This window comes from Stylophora pistillata, chromosome 14, assembly GCF_964205215.1.
Source record: "Stylophora pistillata chromosome 14, jaStyPist1.2, whole genome shotgun sequence".
Lineage (NCBI taxonomy): Eukaryota > Metazoa > Cnidaria > Anthozoa > Scleractinia > Pocilloporidae > Stylophora > Stylophora pistillata.
In genome coordinates this window covers 5,462,955-5,484,122 of record NC_142532.1, presented here as the reverse complement: position 1 = coordinate 5,484,122, position 21,168 = coordinate 5,462,955, and the positions used below count along the sequence as shown (strand labels likewise).

At 39.3% G+C, this 21,168-nt stretch overlaps 1 protein-coding gene across 7 annotated transcripts; it reads left to right on the top strand.

Moving 5' to 3' along the window:
- The first annotated feature begins 448 nt into the window (after nt 1-448).
- Nucleotides 449-20,403, top strand: LOC111339531 (dual specificity calcium/calmodulin-dependent 3',5'-cyclic nucleotide phosphodiesterase 1). Of its 7 annotated transcripts, none has more exons than XM_022946210.2 (15): nt 449-1,099; nt 6,727-6,889; nt 11,294-11,431; nt 12,118-12,318; nt 13,062-13,128; nt 13,701-13,817; nt 14,531-14,671; nt 15,235-15,335; nt 16,106-16,187; nt 17,151-17,194; nt 17,651-17,752; nt 18,359-18,482; nt 18,641-18,722; nt 19,014-19,208; nt 19,499-20,403. In XM_022946210.2, the coding sequence occupies exons 1-15, from the start codon at nt 1,018-1,020 to the stop codon at nt 19,630-19,632; spliced, it is 1,773 nt and encodes a 590-aa protein (XP_022801945.1). In that variant the 5' UTR covers nt 449-1,017; the 3' UTR covers nt 19,633-20,403. The 7 variants fall into 7 exon arrangements, with proteins under 7 accessions (XP_022801945.1, XP_022801944.1, XP_022801942.1 ...); XM_022946209.2 differs by having other exon boundaries at nt 493-1,099; nt 6,730-6,889; nt 19,496-20,403; XM_022946207.2 differs by having other exon boundaries at nt 508-1,099; nt 19,496-20,403.
- Nucleotides 20,404-21,168: the final 765 nt, after the last annotated feature.

Sequence of the window (21,168 nt, the reverse complement as noted above, 5' to 3'; positions counted from 1 at the left end):
TTTTCAACGTAACTAATTTTCTCCAAAACGTTAAATCTTTCAGTGCTTTAACGCAATCATTTCATTGCAATGAGCAAAAGATGTAGGACAGACGTTGTCATTAAACAACTTCTAAGAAGTGATTAACATTTGCATTTAATCCAAATCTTATATATTTTGCTGGCTTTCGAAACTAAGTTATGTAATTGTAAGCTGTGTCGCCGCAAATCGAGTTTCAAATTGAAATGCGGTTTTACGGCTGACATATTTGCTCTGAAAAGTTGCACGCTTTTTGTTTTTGTTTCATTGTTTTTTCTTTTTTCTTTTTTTAACGTCCCTTTTGCATAATACGGCCTAAAGTATACATTAATTTGCAAATTTTTGTAATTTGCTATACCAACGCGTTCGCAATTTGCCACGGGTTTTGGTGTACTATCGCGGGTTCATTTTGACGAATTTAATTGCGTAGCTGCGAGTTTTATCGCATCAGTGTAGCGAATGACCTGATTTTCGCCAACTGAACGCAAAGTGGTTTTTTTAGGTTATACTACTTGGAAACTTCTGAGCTCGATAGTTTTTGTGTGAAACGTCGCTAAAGAGTTGTAAAAAATTAATATTCTTGTGGTGGAGTGCAATATATCGTCCTTTGAAATGGCGTAATAGCAACTTAATTAACAATTCATCTCGTAATTGTGGTCTTTTGTAGACGAGTCATACCAGGTCAGCTGAAATATCACGCTGAGTTTTAGGTCTTATGTGAGAAACTCAACTCGCTCGTGAAAACGTGAATAATTACTTAAAACGTAAACCCGTTGCTTAGAACCGTGCGTCAAACGCCTTAATTGGAAGCGTTATCGCTCGAGAATTAAAGAGTTTGCTGCGCGAAGCGGGGGCAAGCGGGAAAAGCGAGGACATCTTTTCTCGTGCTTCGCTACGCTCGAGAGCCGGCAGATGGTGTAGTTGAAATCTTGGCACGCACTCACTGTGAATTTAAAATGATGCTAGTTGCGAAGTCCGAACTTTGATCCGCTTGTCTAAATGGGATCCACTTGTACCAAAGCTCCGAGAAAGGATCAAAATAGCAAGTACAGCCTACAAAATCGAGCGGATGATTCTTCAGGTAAGGCCAAGTTCTCAATGTGATTTCTTGTTCATTTTACAAAGCTGTCAATCCACTGGCAGGCGCCGAAGCCAGTTTATTTATAAATACATGAAAAATGCATTGTCTTTAAAACGAATGCGCATATTACAACTTCCCTCCCAATTTTTAAACCCGGTTATCATTGTTATTTTTATTTTTTTTATTTTTTTTTTTTACAAAGATTGCTGTTTTTATTTCGAAAGGAGCACTAAAAGATTTGCGATTCTAAGTTACATTCATCGGACTGTCGATTTGAAATTTTTTGCAAACTCCCAAAAGTCAGCCGCTCTTTAGATGCGCTTAACATTTACATTCAAAATATTTTATGCAACGAACGTTTCTTTTATTCATTAGTTTTGTGTTTTTCATGTCTTGGTAAAAAAGTAGGATGTTCATCTTATCATTCACAAAACCGGGACATGATCGAAACGGCTTAAATATAAGAGGCGTCGGTACAGAATAGATCACGGGCGATATACACATGTGTGTTCCTTCAATTTTCAATTATTCACCTGCACTTGTCAATCTACTTATTTCTACGGCTAAGCTTTTTGCATTATCCCCCAACAAAAAGTCGAACAAAAAGATTTCGAAAGAGCTTACGAGAAAAGAAAAGAAAGTGGCCTATACACCACTTTAATACTCTTCCGTGGGGATATTTACACATTTTTTCCTTTGAATTTCTATCATTGAAAAGCGCGCGACATCCATTTCAAATTTCGCATCCTCTAAAGATGGAAACTGATGCATAGAGGACACCATGCTAATTAGATCTTTGCCGGGCAAACAATCCGCTAATTACAAGAATTTCAGTGATCAGTTATTCAGCCGGTGCATGCGATTCGCTGCTCGCGAAAGCAAGTTCTCCGCAAGCACGTTCCGCTATCGCGTTTTTGTAGACATGAAGGCGCCATTACCTAAAATCTTGAATCCACATCTCAAGGAATCACATTAAGGTAGCGTTTTGGCTTTATAAATCGGTCGGCGCGCGCAATTTGTCGTCTTTGCAAGGATTTCTTCTAAACCTTTAGGTTAAGAATTAAGTCTGGCGCACGTCGAAACGCAATGAAATCCTCGATCTCTCGAGGCCGCATTGTTCGTATCTGGGTAAAACCAGCTGGGCAGAAGAAACGCGTCAAATTCGGTAAGTTTATAAACAGATAAATGATCCGCCAGAAGATCGAGTTCATTTCTGGCAAATAATATTGCGAGTAAGTGGAAGAGTCGGTTAACCACTGTTTGTTGTTATTTCCTGCGACAAATTTTCTAAAATCAGGCTGCGCGTAATTCGTGTTTTGGAAAATTTTCTCTGACGTACATTCACCGACAACATTGAATTGAAATTGTTGATTCTAATGACACACAGGTGAAGAGGAAGTCGAACTGATGTTGTTTCATAAGATTCTGTTTTTGCAAAGATTCATTTGGATTTTATAGTTAATGGCTTGGCCTCCTGCCTAGTAAAGTAGTGAAATTACCGACTTTCTTCGGTGTTATAAGGATTTTTAGATTACCATTCAGCAAATTGTTACATATCTTATATACTTTTAGTATTTGCGCAGATAAAAGTAAATACCAGTGATCGATGCAAATAAGAAGAAAGCTTGGGTCGTTTCTTTCCATTTTCGCGATATGATAATTTCTTTCTTGGCGAATGGCAACATTCCGCCTGTTTTAGCTTTTGATATCATTTGATCAACTTAGGGGCTAAAATTGACCCACATCTCTTCGATAAGAAAACGTATCAAGATGAACACTGCATTTTAAATGTATTTTTTTAATCAAATGGAAGAAAAATTATTCTCTCACATTATTTCGTGAAGATGTAACATCACAGACTTCGCTCTGAACGCAACGCGAAGGCAGTTTTATTTTTTTGTCGGCTGTATAAGTCAATTTGTTTTAATCTAAATTTGCATAAAGTGGCCTTAATTACTTTCTACTCATGACATCATAGACTTTGAACACGTGGTGAACGTAATAAAAAGAAAAAAATATATATATATATAATTTGGAAATATCAACAAAGTTGAAATGGTAAATTGGCCACCGTAACGATTACAAAAGCTGATGTTTCGAGCGTTAGCCCTTCGTCGGAGCGAATAGAGCAATTGTAAGTTGTGTGTGCTTTTAAAGGCAGAAATATATATATAAAATAATAACTGCACACAGTACTGTTCCGGCCTTCTGGGCCTCATCAGTGCAGTGCTGATGCTAGGATGGGGGAGAGCCGATATGGATCCCCAAACGATTCCACACTTGTGGTATCGTCTAAGCCTTGCCAGAGTGCTCAAACTAGAAGAGCCTAGTGAGCTATGCACAATGCTAGCGGCAATGACTCATCCCACAGTACTAAATTTGGACATGAAAGCAGAGCTTTATATGCGCCAAAGAGCCAGGCGCGTAGCGTGGTCATTTTTACAAGTACGCACAAGTACATATGATCTAGAAACCTAAGTAAACTGAGCGAAAAATACTGCGTTCTTTATTTCTTGTTTGAAATAGTTGTGTAAATACAAGCAAAGAACAAAGCGTCTTGCCCTTATTTTGAGCAAACTTGGCGCAAACACAACATTGTTTTCAAATTTTTTCTGGTCACTTCAAGTACGCATGTGCGTGTATGCGTAGAGAACGCTACGCGCCTGAGAGCTATATCTAACTGCACGATGATTCCACCGAGAAAAGGATCCAAAGGATACAGGATGCTTCCTTCTTTAATGACGATAAGTGGAATAAACAGAAGAAGAAGGAAACTTTTCGCTTGTGGCCTTTAATATGCATACGTTTCGTCCATTCGGGCTTCCTCAGCACTAAATATCAATATGGAGTAAAATTTACAAGCAATGCAAAGTCTTAAATACGTGGAATAAAAATTTTTTGCATAAAATCCCATAATATATACATATATGTAATATAAATATTATGAGAGGAAAAAAGGACGTAACTACATTTCCCGACAAGCCTGTTTCGTGAATCGCTTCACTCTTCAGGGGTTTAATGAAAGAATATTCATGTGACTATCGTTTATATACCAGGAAAATTTGCATAATGCGCGGTAAACTTAAAAACTTTAAAGTTCAGTTGTTGCGTAGTAACGCTTTGTTTCTGTGTCGGCATGAAGATACGAGTTCGTTACGCTTATTTAGTGATGAGAGGTCGGGTCGGTAAATTATCAGGAATTTTTCTTTTAGGCAGAGGTTGCATCTTTTATTGGAGCTGTTGTAGGGAGAGTTAGATGATAAGATGCGCCATGAGATAGAATAGTCAATGTTGTCGTTCTTGAGTGTCCAGATGTGTTTGCTAAGTTCGGTAGAGTTTTTGTGCTTGGCGTGGCGGAATGATGCGGTGTGATTTCTGTGTCTTGTTTTGAAGTCGGTTTCTGTGAGTCCGATGTATGTTTCAGAGGTGTTGTTGTCGTTCCGTGTGACGGTGGCTTGATAAACGACTGAGGATTGAAGGCAGTTACCATTGAGCGGGCAATTGTTCTTTTGACAACATTGACTATTCTATCTCATGGCGCATCTTATCATCTAACTCTCCCTACAACAGCTCCAATAAAAGATGCAACCTCTGCCTAAAAGAAAAATTCCTGATAATTTACCGACCCGACCTCTCATCACTAAATAAGCGTAACGAACTCGTATCTTCATGCCGACACAGAAACAAAGCGTTACTACGCAACAACTGAACTTTAAAGTTTTTAAGTTTACCGCGCATTATGCAAATTTTCCTGGTATATAAACGATAGTCACATGAATATTCTTTCATTAAACCCCTGAAGAGTGAAGCGATTCACGAAACAGGCTTGTCGGGAAATGTAGTTACGTCCTTTTTTCCTCTCATAATATTTATTCTGCTCTGCTTCAACGTATTGAGCACTGTTCCACGCGAAAATCGACTTGCAGACTTCCTATATGTAATATATATATATATATTTCTAATTGTTGGTGAAGTGTGAAACAAACACGTTTGAAGTGTGAAACAAACACGTTTCAATGTTTATAGAATCGTCAAAATCCCCTGTGAATCCTCAAAGTTTTCCATAAAGTTGAATATTTTCATATGGCCAATACAATTTATAGGTAGGTTTGGGACCAGAAAACATCAGTTGACTGACTTGCGACGAAGTTCTTTAAACTCTTATTACATACCCGGTTGAAATCTTATTGGTCTTGTGGGGGAGAAATAACATTACTAGGCACTACACTCAATACATGAAGAACTTTGAAAAGGCAGTCCTCGTAAAAGAACCTTTAACTGATTGCTTCTGAGAATGGTTATAAATTGCAGAAACCTTGCTCGATCAGAAAACAAAAAATAATCTCGAAAATTAAATCCTAGAACATACTTGGCAATATCAAACAATATCTTACACAAAATTAATAATTTATTTTTCGTTTCTGCGAAGTTTATCGCATGTCATTTGAAAATCAACGTTCAAAGTGTTTGGTTTTTGTTATTGTCTATCTAACGCATACTCTATATTGGTCGAAAATGTCGTCGTTAACCGTCAAGTATTGCATCTTTGGTGTGTGGAATTGTAAATATAATGAGCAAAGACGAAGTTGTACTGACAAACGGGTGAAAAATAAGTGTTATACAATTGCTGTAGCCAGATTTCAAACCGTTTAACAACCAGCTGTAAGTGATAACAGGGCCATTTTAATGCAGAGGCTTTTGAGCGCAGCCTAGATACCGCGAGAGAGCAAAATATTTGTCTCCTGTCTGGGTCTCTTCGACAGCACCAGTTGCATTCAGCGTATCTATGGCAACCTGTTGCAAGTCCATGGCAGGTGGGAAAGCGTATATGTAAAATAACTTTTTTTTTCCTCTGGGTTCGATCACTTATTTCTTAGTTTCCAAAAATCCACTCATTTTAAACAGCTTTTACTTTCAGAAAGGATATTTCTAATGTGAAGTATAATTACCAAGGCGAGTAATTTCAGTTGGGGTCAAGTTCAACGACCTTCGTTTATTGTTTCTAATGTTTGTTCGTCATTAATATATGCTGTTTTTAATTTGTGGCGTCAGGAGAGCACATTTAAAATGCAGATTTGCCAAGGATACGTAAAACCAAACGATAAAAGCTCCCAAGTTGCCACCATTATAAAAGGAAGCTAAAAAAAGTGAAGTACAGTGAAATGAGTTTAATTTTTACCAAGTCCTTTAGGCCAATTGTGAGAGGTTTAGAAAAAGTTTCGTAAATAATAGTTCTTCGATTTTAAAGATATTGTATTTGATTTTTTACCGTGGTTAGACCACTTTTACTCTGTTTTATAATTACCACGTAAGTTTTAACGTTTTAACGTTTTAACGTTTTAACGTCTTATTAGGATAAATAAAGATTACAGAGTAAATTAAAAAAGGAAACGAACCGAAAACTTAACAAAGAAAGTAAACTAAAAAACGATATTCGAACGATTGAGGCGGAAAACCTCTCCCTTGGAGACCTTAACTTGGCGATCATGTAGAAAGCTGTAACACTGAAGTTGTGAGGTTAAAGTAATATTACATTTGCATAAACTTTCCTATATATATTAATCAAGTTGAAGTATAAAAGCATTACATTATGGTACACTGATGAGATCTTTGCCTCTCTTGTTCAGCAGATACAGTACAGCCGCATATTCACGTGACGTCAATACCAGTGGACTGCGCATGCGAATCCAACTGCAATGACAACGAAGTGTGTAATGACTGTGATGGTTACACAACACACGATCCTACCAGCTATTCTCCAGAAAAAGCTTCAGTTCTCGCCGTGTCAAGGTAAAACATAAAGTTTGACTACTAAGAGTGACGACCATCTTATTTCTCCAAGTAGTAAAAGGTAAAGTCTGTTTACGAGCCTAGTGGCCCATCAGGTTGGTGCTTAACTCCGGTTTCTGTAGCATGAAGCGACTAGGAGTATTTATACTCCCCCCCCCCCCCCCCCTCGGATGAGAGGAACCTAGGAAATGCGTTTAAAATATTATGGATAATATGCTTACTGATGTTAGGGTATGAAGAGTTAACAGATGTAGCCAAGATATCAAAAATGCTGTTACGAAAATCTCGCTCTCAATCAAGCCAATTTTCGCTTGAATGTCGAAAGCAATCTGGGATAGCATTGGTTTTGCTCCATCCTACTCTGTGATTGGTCTAGAAAACTCTAAGCCAACCTCTAAGCCAATCAGACGCTAATCATGACGTGGTGACTCGGGGGTTCAAATTTTACCCCTTTGTAGATAGTTTGATGTTTTTAACATGAATATTCTCATTGGCTGCTCGTGACATAAACTTTCGTCCTAATTGGCTGCTGGTATTGCGTTGGAATAGGCTGTATGGCGCTGAAATGATAACTTTAATTTATAAAATGTTGATTGAGGAGCCTGTCCTATGTACAAAAAAATACATCTCTTGAGTTAGATTTTCGAATAGACGCGACGGTCTCAACGAGCCGCCTCAGTTCTTTTTTTTTTTTTTTTTACTGCAAATCCAGCGTGGAATCCTTTATGGAGTCCTATGATACGACTAAAAGAAAGTTTTTTAATTGAAAGAATTGGTATTTTTGGATGCACTATCTGCTTTCATTTAGGGTGGCTCAGTGATTTTTTGGCGTTTTAAACACCAATTCTTTGGTACATACTTTTTTCTTTTGTTCTTCTGAAACTGTAATTGATTTGGTAACATGGTAGAAACGATGAAGAGAATGCTTTCAACATAGCCATGACCAAAAGGAATTTGACTTTTTGCTATATTTATTTTTTATTTCATTTTTTTATATGTAATGCTTGTACAAGTAAACGAGTGAGTTTGAATTAACGATCTATTGAATAACTAATGTTAATAGATAAACGAAAGCATTTTGAGCTACAGAACGTCAGAAATTTTCTCAAACTTCAGGGCAGAATTTCACGACTACTACATCATAATTTCTCTGCGAGAAAGAAAATCACATTACTGCAAATAATAAACTCAGAAGAAACAAAGTTAGCTGCAGATGGAGAAGATTGAAACGGATTTTAAATAACAAACATAAAAAAAGCAAGCTAAACTGTGCGTTGTTCCAGTCCTTTTTCGCGCCAAAACACACAACTTACGTCACGTATTGATACCATGTATCACTATTGTGTCAACAAACCTTTGTCAACAGATTCTTTTCTTTAAAAGCGAAAGCCAATCCGGCATAAATAAATAAAGAATGAACACAGGCACCAGAGGTTACGTCAAACGAATAATAATCATAAAAAAAAGTTTACTTTCATAGCAAATACATCTTCATAACAACAGTCAAAAACCACCTTCAAGACGCTCAACTGCGTACTTTTCAACCGAAGGAAAAGCATCTTTAGGTAAAGAAATACATGGTAATCTTGACGAAGTAATAACAGAAGTTTATTTATGACCTAGTGATGCACCATGTCTCGATTGCAGCTCGGTACGGTAAGATTTAAAGTTAGCATTTCATCTTGGTCGCCCTTTCAACACAACTCTGATCAACTCTCTTTAAGCGTTCAATGCAAATAGACTCAGAAAGGTTTGCGTCGACTTGGATGACTAAGAATGCTCAACTTTCAGGACGTTTTCTTATGTATCCGTCAACTGAACAGATTTAGCTTTCGAGATCTCGATTAACCGCTCTTACAATCCTGTGTAAAGATTTTGAAGTGTTCATTTGATACAGCAGGTTAACTCGCCTATTGGGATCGAAATTCCGTGAGCGAAGCTGGAAGATTTCGACTGAAAGCACCTTAGTGTGCTTATCAGTTGAAATCTGAAAGGTCACGGCTTGTAAATCTCGGAAATCAAACATAACTTCTCCTTGAGTACAATAAGCGAGCTTAGCTGACAGCCAGGTGAAGCGAGACTGGGATGAAATTTCTCATTTGAATAGAAGACAAGACTCGTCTTACTAGCCGGGCCAAACAGCGGGGTACCGGACTTACTTCAAGAGGCCTTTGGTAGACTTATTGCGATAACAAGATGTATCGTATGTTGTGTTTTGACAACATAAGGTGAATGTGTGCTCTGTAGAGTTTCACTTTTCTGTTTGCACTGTGTTATGCTCATTCTTTGAAGCGGCTGATGCGCTTAAGTGCAAGCTTAGAAGATTGTTCGTGTCCTGCGAAACAACAGAATATCTTAGTTTATATCTTTTTTTCCTTTTTTAAGATACCTTTTGTAAAAATTCAGTAGTTTATGTCATGCGCGCTTCTGGAAATTTCCACTGTTCAGGTTGAATTCCACATTGCCTGTTCTGTCTCTCTAAAGGAACGTCTGGGTAACAATAGCTATATTGTAGCTTAAAATCCATCTACTTCTTAGAGGCTTGGAATTAATTCAAATCCGTTGCAAAAAATCCACGGTGTGTGTTTTCTCTTATCCTTAACTTGCTGCATTCCAATGGAAAAATTACGAATGCCGGGACGGTAGAAAAGGGGATTCTACGATCCGGCTCCCTCCAATACTGCTGGCGCGTAGCATCATTTCATGTCGTTCACGGTATTCAATTCCTTCTGTAGAGATTGAAAATAATTCTTTTGATTGGGGACTCGTGCAGTAGCATCTGAAACCCACGCGTAACTAAAGTCTAAAACGCTAAAATAATTCCTTATGTTCCTGTGTGTAAATTACATGTAAAAAGCGTGTACGTTAAGTGAATACATCATTAGTTAGTGATATGTCACATTTTTCGTCAGGTGATAGTAAAAGGTAGGCCAAGGTTGCTTCAAAAGAATGTGACGGAACTCTGTTGTACTTTCTCGAGAGAACTTCACTTTTTTTTTTTTTTTTTTTTTTTTTTTTTTTTACAATAACGTCACATTTTTCAATTCATATCCACAACATTTCATTATAGACATAAATCGATTTGAAGAATGTAAAGTATGCTTTGGTTTTTCACACGCAATCACGCACACGAGAAGATAATAAAACAATCAATAGATATCCAAGCCAATCAAACACAATTTAACTACTGAAGAACAGCAAACCTGAGTTTTGCCTTCTAACGAGAAAGCGGTTTAAAAAGGGTTAGAAGCCATGATTTATAAGCCAGGAAACGGTTGTATTTCAGCCATTTTTATAAATTTTCATGTGTAGGTTATGTGCTCTGTATCCGGTAACACTATGAGGATCAAATAATGATCGAATGTCAAAGTCGTTAAAAATATCAACGAGATCTTTGCTTTCTCCATTTGTGTGATGACATTTAAACAGATTAATGACAAGTTGATATTTTTTCAGCTATGGGCCAAGTTTGCAGGCTAGAATTTGTGTTAGAGTATCCAAAATGACATTAGCCAGTCGATTTTGTGCTTTAAGGATCGAAACTCTATTTCCCCTATTCCGTATCATTTTATAAAGGAGTAACTGTTGATAGTTAACTTAACCACGGTCTTTTCTTGCTAGAATCTAGTATTTCCGAACTTTTCAGGACTTTGGGTCGGTTATTTTCACGAGCTCTAAACCAAACCGCGGTTTTACGCATGCAGCGAGCCTCAGGGATTCTCTATAAGAGGGTGGATTTAATCAAATAAATGTCCTTTAACTATTAGCTTTCGGCTAATGTTCAGATTCTGAAAGGTTCGGCTAAATTAAGATGGCTTAGAACGCAGTTTTGTAAGACAACGGCTAACTTTGATTAAATAATCGACCCTTTGAGGTTAAAAAAAGGAAACATTTGTGCATTAATTTGTGTCAGCTGAACAGATTTCCCGTTTGGGTCGGTGAGGGAAATATTTAGAACTCTCCTAACTTTAAAACTTGTGCTGAACTAAAACTGTGTAATGTATCGAGTGGAACCAACTCCATACAAGTACAGAAGCTGGATCAAATGAATTTTTCAATTTAAAAAATAGATCCCACATTGCCGTGATTCTGTTCAGTAACAAATCACAGATGACGTCAAATGTGGTTAAAACATGTTTGTACCATGTTTTGACGTCTTGTGTTATCTTGTACAGAACAAAATCACGGCAAAAATTAATTAATTTTTTTACTTGACGTAAAAAAGGAAAAAGTGAAAAAAAAAACAAAACAAAAAAGAAAACCAGAATGTTGTTAATGGTAACGTCATCTACGCGTGTCCTCCTATAGTTCCTAGGTGAGAACCAATAGAAATGCTTGTATAATTAAGGTAATAGTATAAAAGAGCCTAGCATTTGACCAACATTTATTTTGCGGATCGTTTAGATTGCGTGAAATCATGGATCAACTGGATACTGGAAAGGGTTTGTCAGCCACAGATATGAAACAGGAACTAGGAATCGCTGTCGCTATGTTGGACAAAGCATCGGTAGCAGCGACACCGGTACCTCTACGGGATTACAGGTAGGAATCACAATGTTTATGACAACAAGAGCAATACATCGTTTATGTTTGTATACGAAATAAGATTTTGAAGAGAATCACAAGAAAGAAGAGTCAACTCATCTGCTTCTCTTTAACAGAGGCGGGTTTACGCCCCACCCCCCCCCCCCATGTATTTTGGTGCTGGAAATATTGCTAACGCAGCATAACATGACAACAAGAACAATACACCCTGTAAGCTTGTATATCAAATAAGATTTTGAAGAGAATAATGAAAAAGAAAAGACACCTTATCTGCGCCTCCTCAACCCCAAATCTCCGAGAGTATTTCCTAAACTTTGCCCACTTTCTTCACTCAATTGACGAAGAAAAGCGCGCGCAGAGGGGAGGGAAGGGAAGGGGAGGGGAGGGGGGCAAGGAGACATTTGTTGTGTTAACGGTGGTCCTTACCAGAGAGAAACAGTTTATTTAGTCCTTTCTATAGGTATGCAGAATATGAATAACTTTTTAACTTGTAAATTCGTATTATTTTAGAACTGAGGTGTATGGCTCTTTATTTTTAGCGATAAAAGCTAAGGAAATGCTGCCCGATGGAAAAAAAAATTTCCTTATTTCGCTAGCACATTGTTGTTTGAACAAAGGAATAGCTATGGAGCGATCACTCAGCCCACCCCTTCTGTATTAACTGTTGTGTGACTATTTTTCAGGGGGTCCACGAGCGCATTGAGTGAGCTTGACGATGAACTAGAGAGTAGCCTTTATTCCGATGACGTCAATGAGGAGGTGCGAGAATGGATCGCTACGACGTTTGCGCGAAGTACTCCAGGTCTGCGCAGAAAGAGCATAGCCAGGAGGCATACGTTTCGCAGCGTGGTACAGGCAGTAAAAGCAAGTCTTTACGTGAAAAGGTACGTTTTGCATCGCGCAGACGCCAATCAAATTTCTCGAGCGGTCAAACGTGACTCGTCTTTGGGGATGTGGGTGGTGGAGGGGGAGCGGGGGTGGGAAGGGGGGATCCGCAGGATTCTAGTTGCCTCAAGTTGAAAATTTACCTGATCCCCCTATAAGGCTCTATAATGTACATATGATCCTTCCTCATTGGTAAGTTGTTGGCAGTCAATATTCTAGCCCCCCCTGTTTATACTCTGTTAGCGAGGACTGATCCCCCTACACTCCCCCTGAAAACCATGTGATCCCTTTTCCCCTCTCCCCCCTCAAAAAAAAAACAACAACAAAAGCGCTCCGACCCCTTCCCTTGACCCCAAGGGAAAACATAACGACTGGTTCCTTCAGTAAAAAAAATAGAAGCCGACTGCCAATCTTTCAGGCCAAAGTAGCCACGTGTCCAAAACGTGGAACGTAAGGTGTAAACGCTACGTTTCCTTTCTTTCCCCTACGAAATCACATTCATTACATTTTGACAGCTTCTGCGTGGCTTCATCTGTCTTTTATAGAGTTTTATGAGAACTGACTGTTTCAATCGATCTCTGAACTCCTTCTGAGGTTTCGAAATACACGGCCGCAACGTCACCGTTAACGTTTCTTTAAATGCGAGGTACTCTTAGCGAAACAATTTCTAGACACATCATCGAGTGGTGAATCAGAGGCAAAATTTCAGGGAAAACATTTTTCACTGTTTCTTTCCTTGCAGGATATATCAAAATATGGCAATAAAATCGAAATTTCAAGTTCCAGAGGAAGTTCAACAATATTTTAGGGTTAGTATACATAATTATAAGATGAGTCAAGTACAAATGCATGCTTAGTGGTGTTTCCTTTAACTGTATAGAAGTGATTAACATGTAACATCTCCCTATAAAATCCATACATTATCCAGCAAACAGGTAATGAGAATAGTCAAACTTATCCGGTAAAGTTTTTCTCTTGATCTAATACCAAATTCTTGTAACTAATGTAATAGGAATTGTGTAGCAGCTAGAGAAGAGAATTACCAATCAGATATTAAGATTTAAAGGGTTAATTTTAACTCCACCATGCATCGATCTATTATACCACTTCTGTGTCTCGCGGTCTCAGGCTAGACCTGTACGGTCGTAGAAGTATGCAGTCGATGATCCGTCTGCCTCGATGTGGTCTTTTGGCAGACCTGAATAAAACAGGATTTACACGTTTTTGAAAGCCTTCATCATTATATTTACTCTAGATTATCTGAGGTAATCACCTTTTCGGATCGGAGGTTTCAATTACTTACGAATCACGATCGAAAGGCGCCCATTCGTATTTTAAATGTACCTTTTTTTTCCGCTTTCTTCTTTCTTCTGCTTTTCAGAATTTAGACAAGTGGACGTTTGATCCCTTTAAGTTTAGTGACCTGACCTCTGGAAATCCCCTCCGTTACCTGGGCCACGAATTATTCACTCGTTACGATCTCCTAGCGAAGTTTAAGGTGAGGTAACTTCTGCAAAACTTTCAAATTAAAACCGAATTCGTTCTTCATCTCCCCGTTCACGCCATCTTTCCGTTTTACTTGCTAAGCTCCCCAGAAATGGCAACAACTCCGCCCCACCCCACTCTGCTGATCTTGCAGTTTTCTCTGGGTTTGAAAATATTCACAGCGAAGTCGATAACTCATGACTAAAGTATCCGGTAAAACCCTTCAGATTGTTTGGTGCCAGCTCCTTTTGAATGGTGAGCCCCACATTGGTGTATTGCAACGGCACCATCATGTATGTAAATGAAAAAGATTTTCTAAGAAAAGGTCTCATATATGCTTTGGTAAGAGAAAGAAGTGCGATTTTGTACTGGTCAGCCTGCCGAAATCCTAATGTAAAGGTTTTCCTCTGGTGCAATACACACGGGGGTGTGGAGGGGGACCTATCTGTAATGAATTAACATCCCTCTTTGAGGGAATAGCAACGCTCTTTGTTGCTTCTTGCTGCTCTAAGTAACAACATGCTATTTCTTTAGTAACATCTGACAAGATATTATAATAAACAGTATGTTTCATTTTAGTCAGTTTGAATTGTGTATTGAGCACTTATGACAATTTCCCACATCTAATAAACAGTAAACATTTAATAAACATCTAATAAACATTTAATAAACATCTCTTGCATTCGCCTTCTCCCCTTTTTTATAAAGCCTCCTCTTATATTACAGATAACATCTCCAACGCTGGATCGTTTTCTGGTAGCAATAGAGGACGCATACAAGAAACCTGGGAATCGTTATCACAACGAGTTTCACGCAGCAGACGTAACGCACTCTGTGCATTATTTCCTGTCACGTGTTGGACTCATGGTAAGACTCGTCTCGCTCTCTTCGCACTTTACTTGCTTCAGACCTGAGACGTTACGAATTGTGATCATAATTTTCTGTCTCGCAATAGATTGATGATAAGTCAAGTAACGCCATGCTCCTTCTCATTCCAGGACGTGCAAAGCTATTGATTGAGTTTTTTACCTTTGTCAATGAGCTAATAAAGGAATTGGTGGGATATGCAGTGCCTAATGGTCAGTGCGCGTGACTCTGGGGCGAGGGGTTTGGCTGGGTCGAGAGGTCTGGGTCGAGAGGTCTGGGTGTTTTGTTCTTGGGCAGGGCACTTTATTCACCCAGGAGTTTAAATGGGTACCGGCGAATTGTCAGCGAAGTCTGACAAAACGCTGCGGGGGGAGGGGGGGGAATAACTTTGCGATGGACTGGTCTCCTATCTAGGGGTGAGTAGTAAGAAGCCCGGTCACTTCAGTGCTGTAAAAACCTGTGTATGCTCAGACTGGATAGGCCTCTCTTTTGCGAGTACAGACTTTGCCTACTTGATAAACGAAGTGAAAACTTACAAAATTTCATTGCTTATTTTTTTGCAGCATTGTATGAGTGACTTAGAAATATTTGGATTATTACTCTCTGCCATTATACACGACGTGGATCATACGGGAACTACAAACAACTTTCACGTTAACTCCAGGTACTTCCTTATTCCTGTGCAGTTCTTTATCAGCAACGCATTTAGCCTGCGAACAGGCCATAACTGTTAGAGAGATTTAGCACTGCGTCTACGTGAAACGGCAAACGTCAGCTCTCCCTTTCACGTTTCTCGTAAAATAGCGCGAATCTTGCTACTTAAGCTTCGCGTGAGCTCACTCATGGGGGATTTGAAGGCACCCTTGTATGATTTCCAACGAATAGTTTTGGTGCCTTTTTTTCCGGTTATTAACTTCTCTGTGAGAGAAAAGGTGAAGAAAATCCTACCTACACGACAAATTCGCTCTGACGAAGGGCTAAACGTACGAAACGTCAGCTTTTTAATTTAGAATTTCAACTCAGTTGATATAACCAAACACGAAACAGGTTACTTTCACGTAAAATTGACAAAGCGTAACCGGCAAGCATGAAAAAATGGCGGGAAAACAAGGTCACGTGGTCACTCTTGCTTTTTACATTTCACGTGAACACGGTGCTAAATCTTTCTATTGTATTTTCGACCCGCGGGGAAACTAGGAGGTCTTGAGGAACGTCAGCCGACAAGAGGGTCTGCAATGGGTCGAGCAATCCTTCATTATTGGTACCAGACCCCTGGCAAACCTCTCCCCGACTCGTCTCCAATCTTCCCTCTGGCGACGAAATGCACATTCTGCAGCGCTAATAGTGAGTGCGTGCTTGCAGGCTATGAGGCGTAGTGTTTGGGTTTAATTACATTTCATGAATAACGTGATTTTTCTGGTATTACTTGTTAAGATCCGAACTCGCGTTGCTGTACAATGATCGATGTGTGTTGGAGAATCACCATTTGTGCTGTGCATTTACGCTTTTGAAATCGGTGAGTTTACCATGATTGAGGGGCAAGTCATTATTATTCATTGCTGGGGAGAGGGGAGGGGAGGGAAGGGGGAGGATTTTGAGGACATCAAATGGTATTTAGGGTGAACGCAATGGAGGATCAGTCGTTTTCGTTATGACCGGTTCCTAAATATTCAGCGTATCTACTTTTTGCGTCTTGTATTTACTATTTTCTCGCTGGTGTGCCTATGAACGGTAATTTGTGGAATACCAATAAAAAAAACACAAACCGAAAAAAAAAAGAAATAGCAAATTATTTTGTGCTTTCGGGCTTCAGCTGTATTCAAACGTTATGAGTTGTCAAAGCCGCGCGAAGCCTGTCAACTTCGTCAAATGTGGATGTGCAGTTTTTGCGACAAATCATACTTATCACACGACTCGGGAAGTCAGAGGGCCAATAACTAAAATCAACCAATCAAAATGCTCTATTGCCGGTCCAATATTCTCTAAGTATTGAACCGGGCACTGTCCCGAATGGTCCCGAATGATACCGCACTTGTGTCCCTTTGAACTTCAGTCGTATGATAAATCTCTTATTAACCAAGCTTGCTCGGGACCGTACTGGAAGAATATCGGCCCTCGGTCTTTTTTGTATGGACCTCGCTGCGCTCGGTCCGTACTGTCAAGACCTCAGGCCGATATTCTCCCAGTACGGCCCTCACGCTTGGTTAATAAGATATATATATATAGATATCATACATATGTAACCCCTTGATCCTTAAGAGTTAAAAGCATCTAATTTCTCCTTGCAATATCCCCCTCATATCAACCATTAAGGTCACGAGAATACAGTAAATGATCACCAACTAAAGAAGCTCTTGACTGTTGAACGAGTACTCTTTGTCAGCATTTTAGGAAATGCCTAGAGAACAGTACGAAGAATATAAATACTGATTTTATGGTGTAAAGGGTTAGTGAACTGTTTGTTTTTGTTTTTCCCAAGCGAGAGCTAGACATCCTTGCAAGTTTGACTCCAGAACAGTACAGGTTCGTACCTCGACTACTGCGCATACTTTTGATCCATGATTTAATTGACCAGTGGTGATTGGCTTAATTTTCTATAAAGTGTTGAAAGAAATCTGGGATTGCTCTGGTTTTGCTTTACTTTGCTCTGTGGTTTGTCCAGAAACTCGGCTCGTGTCACTCTCTCAACTAATCAAATGCAAGACTTACACGAATCACGACTTAGTCACCCACGCTTTAGGCAGTGTACTTGTTATAACTTCGGATTCTATTTGGCTAAGGGTATTTTCTTTTCTTCTGATTGGCCGTTGTAAGTACTTTGGTTTTTGGTTTTATGACACTCAATCGAAAGGCGCGCTATAGTACTTCAGTGGAAGAATACAAGGTTTGATTTGTCTCTAACTTCCTACTTAACCTTAAGAATACCATACTTATCCACTTCTGTCTCATAGTTCACGTTATAAATGACTTTTTTTTCAGTGAATTACGTACCCTAGTCGTAGACATGGTACTAGCGACCGACATGTCATCGCACTTTGAACAACTCAGAGCCATGAAAGCCACTCTTACAGTCCTTGGAAGGTAGGCCATCTCGTCGTCTTGTCGTCCTGTAAATTTGGATGTAATTTAAGATACTTCAGTCTGCGTAAGGAATTTGGTCTTTGACCAAACGCAATCTGTCATCCACTAAACGACGCCTGGAATATGGGGAAAAAACTGTACTTCACCGCCGCCTCTGAATCGGCACCACATCTAAGAATTGGGGCCCTTTTCGGGGAGTATAACTAAATCCAAGTAGGGTCTTTGTTTTTTTTCCTGCACAAATTAATTTACTTTAGTCTCTTCTCATCAACTCCTCTATTGGACTCTGATTACGAGAGCCGAGAACTAACATTGAAATTTTTGCAAGCATTGAGCACACTAATACTGAGTGTAAGCCCATTTTTTACACCAAAATGATATCCTGTACGACATTCGAAAATGATTCTAATTTGCTCGGCTGTCAATGTTCCCTTGATTAACGCTCTCCCCCCTCCTCCGCCATATTTGGTAGCACCGCATTTGGGTCGCAAAAATATAATCAACGTCGAGGTCGTCAAGGTTCCTTTAAATTTAAACTTTTGTCACATAAATGTAAAAAATCAGAATCTAGGCCTCGACATTTAATTTTTTTTTTACATTTTCTAGTCAAGTAGAAAAGAGTCAAGCATTAGAGTATATTCTTCATGTGGCTGACATTAGCAATCCAGCGAAGGATTGGGAACTACATCGACAATGGACTTCTCGCATCATGGAAGAATTCTTTTGTCAAGTGCGTGAAATGCTTTTAACTTGAAACTCAACTCTGTTAGGATTCCTAAGCTTGCATTTCCTAAGCAGAACTCGGAAAATAACTCCCATTTGTTCATCCATTGCACACATATGATGTAATTGCGGCTATTAATGATGAGTTCTTTTTCCATACCATAGGGAGATCGTGAACTTGAAATGGGATTGCCAATATCTCCACTGTGCGATCGTTCCGTTACTTGTATTCCAGAGAGTCAGCTAGGTACGTAAAGCGTACAAAATATCATTCGTTTGTCCCTTGCCGCCAAACACGAGGTGACAAATTGATCTTCACACTGTCAGGAAAACTGCATCTTAAGTAGATTCGAAATAGAAGTTTTTAAATAATTTAGGCTTCGATTTTGGCTGAACACGTGTCTTTAGTACGCTACTCGAAAGAGTTTTTAACCCGCTAACTCACAAGAGCGACTTAACTTTAACCGGAAATGACAAATTTCTATGAATTTCAAGCTTTAAAAGGTTAATTTAGTTCTTCCTCATTCTGTTTCTTCAGGTTTTATCGAGTTTGTTGTCACGCCAGCATTTGACGTGTGTAGCGAGATGCTGGACTTGTTACTGGAAACGAAGACATCACAGGCTGCGGCAGATCTTGGCATAGAGGGGTTTGGAGGCAAGGAGAGAGCCTGGGTGGCACCTCTGGCTGATAACAGGCGAAGATGGAAGGAACAGTGCCAGTCCTCTACAAGAGGTAACCTAGGAAGGTGTTTCCTTAACCGTCAGCCAACAAGAACGCCGGTTAAATTGATCAGTAGAAGACAATAGTTGCGTACCAGCGTTTAGGAACCGGTCGTTATTTGTCAGTCAACTTTCTATAGTCCCCCTTTATCATCTGTTGGCTACGACTGATTACTCTCCCTTCCCCCCAGAAAACCATATGATCCCCAAAAATTCCCCTCTCTTTCCACCTCCTAGGCGATGAATAAAAACTGGTCTTTCAGTAGGAATTTATCACTTTTTCTAATTTATCTATTTTAGAAGGAATGGCAGAAGCCCGTTCACCATCAAACCTAAGCTTACTGAGCCGGTCTTCGGTTGGCGTGACCGAAGACGAGAACAAGAACAAACAGAGTCCAAGAAATAGCAAGCCTCTCTTGACTCCAATTATCTCCTAACACTACCCCTCAGAGGAGTAGTGGAAGCATCGCCCCAGGTCTCGAGCGGGAGACAAAAATTCAGGCGCCCACCGACTGCATGAATTTTGGGCCATCTATGGATAACCTTATTTTTATGTCTCCTGTCGGTTTAACCGAAATCTGTCAGCAATCACACAACTTACGCGTTGTGCAACTTTACACAAGTCCCCGCCTGTTGTCAGTGGAGTTGCACTCTCACAGAGGCCTGTGAACGAGGTGCAACTCTCGGACTTACGGTGTTACTTGTAAGTCCATGCGATCTTGCCACCATATATCTGGCGAGGCCACAAAGCATTGATAATCATTTTTATGATGGCAGATGAAATAGGCCGATAGGGGAAAAGAAGTAAGGGGTAAGAAAGGTTGGGGCGAGAGGGGTGGGGGGGGGGGGAGGGGGAGAGATTGGGAGGAGTGGGAGCAGCAAGGAGAGTGAAATGAAAGCCTAATTTTACGCTTGAATTTTCCGCCCATTCTTCGGGCGTGATGGTCTACGGGAATGCCCCAGTAGGACGTAAATGTAGACCAAATGTTTAGTACTTTTTTTCCCCCGGGGAAAAGCATATAGGAATCTTTATTCTCCTGGAATGGAGTTACTGACTATAACTTGATCTCAACTGTGATATCCCAGACAAGGGCGAATGCCCTGGTTATAAAATACGAAAAGTCGATATTTTGTTATCTAGATATTTATTCCTTCGGAATATTTATAAAGAAATACCCATGTAATAAAGGACAATTTTTAACTCTCGAGTAACAACCGTGATTAATACTCCGGGGCTCTTCGTTGTCTGGTACTCTCGCTTTTTAAGGCTGGATCGTTCTCTTCATAATTCAATTCGTAGAATGTTTATGGCTGAAATGTGTTTTAGGCCAGGTTTTCTATTAGTCTCTAATGGCCGTCCTAACGAGGCCGCTGACATCCGAGCTTGAGTAGCGATATGAGCCACATCACCAAGAGCCATAATTGGGACCAATTATGGCTCTTGACATCACGTAACGAGCTCATAGAATTCGTAACTGTGACCCTCTCTCCCCTGAAAAATTCTTGTTAATCTTCAACTCTTAAGACTGATTGGCATGTACTTTTTCCTTACAGTATTACCGCTGAATCAAGCATTTAAGGATAATATAATATGACCGTCAACTTGAGTAGTTCTCGATAGGTAAACAAATTCCCTATGTCGGCTGCATTTAAGAATAATATAAGCATTTAATATAAGCATTTAATAATAATAATTTAATAATAATTTAATAATATAAGCATTTAAGGATAATATAATATGACCGTCAACTTGAGTAGTTCTCGATAGGTAAACAAATTCCCTATGTCGGCTGCATTTAAGAATAATATAAGCATTTAATATAAGCATTTAATAATAATTTAATAATATAAGCATTTAAGAATAATATAATATGACCGTTAACTTGAGTAGTTCTCGATAGGTAAACAAATTCCCTATGTCGGCTGCATTTAAGAATAATATAAGCATTTAATAATAATAATTTAATAATAAT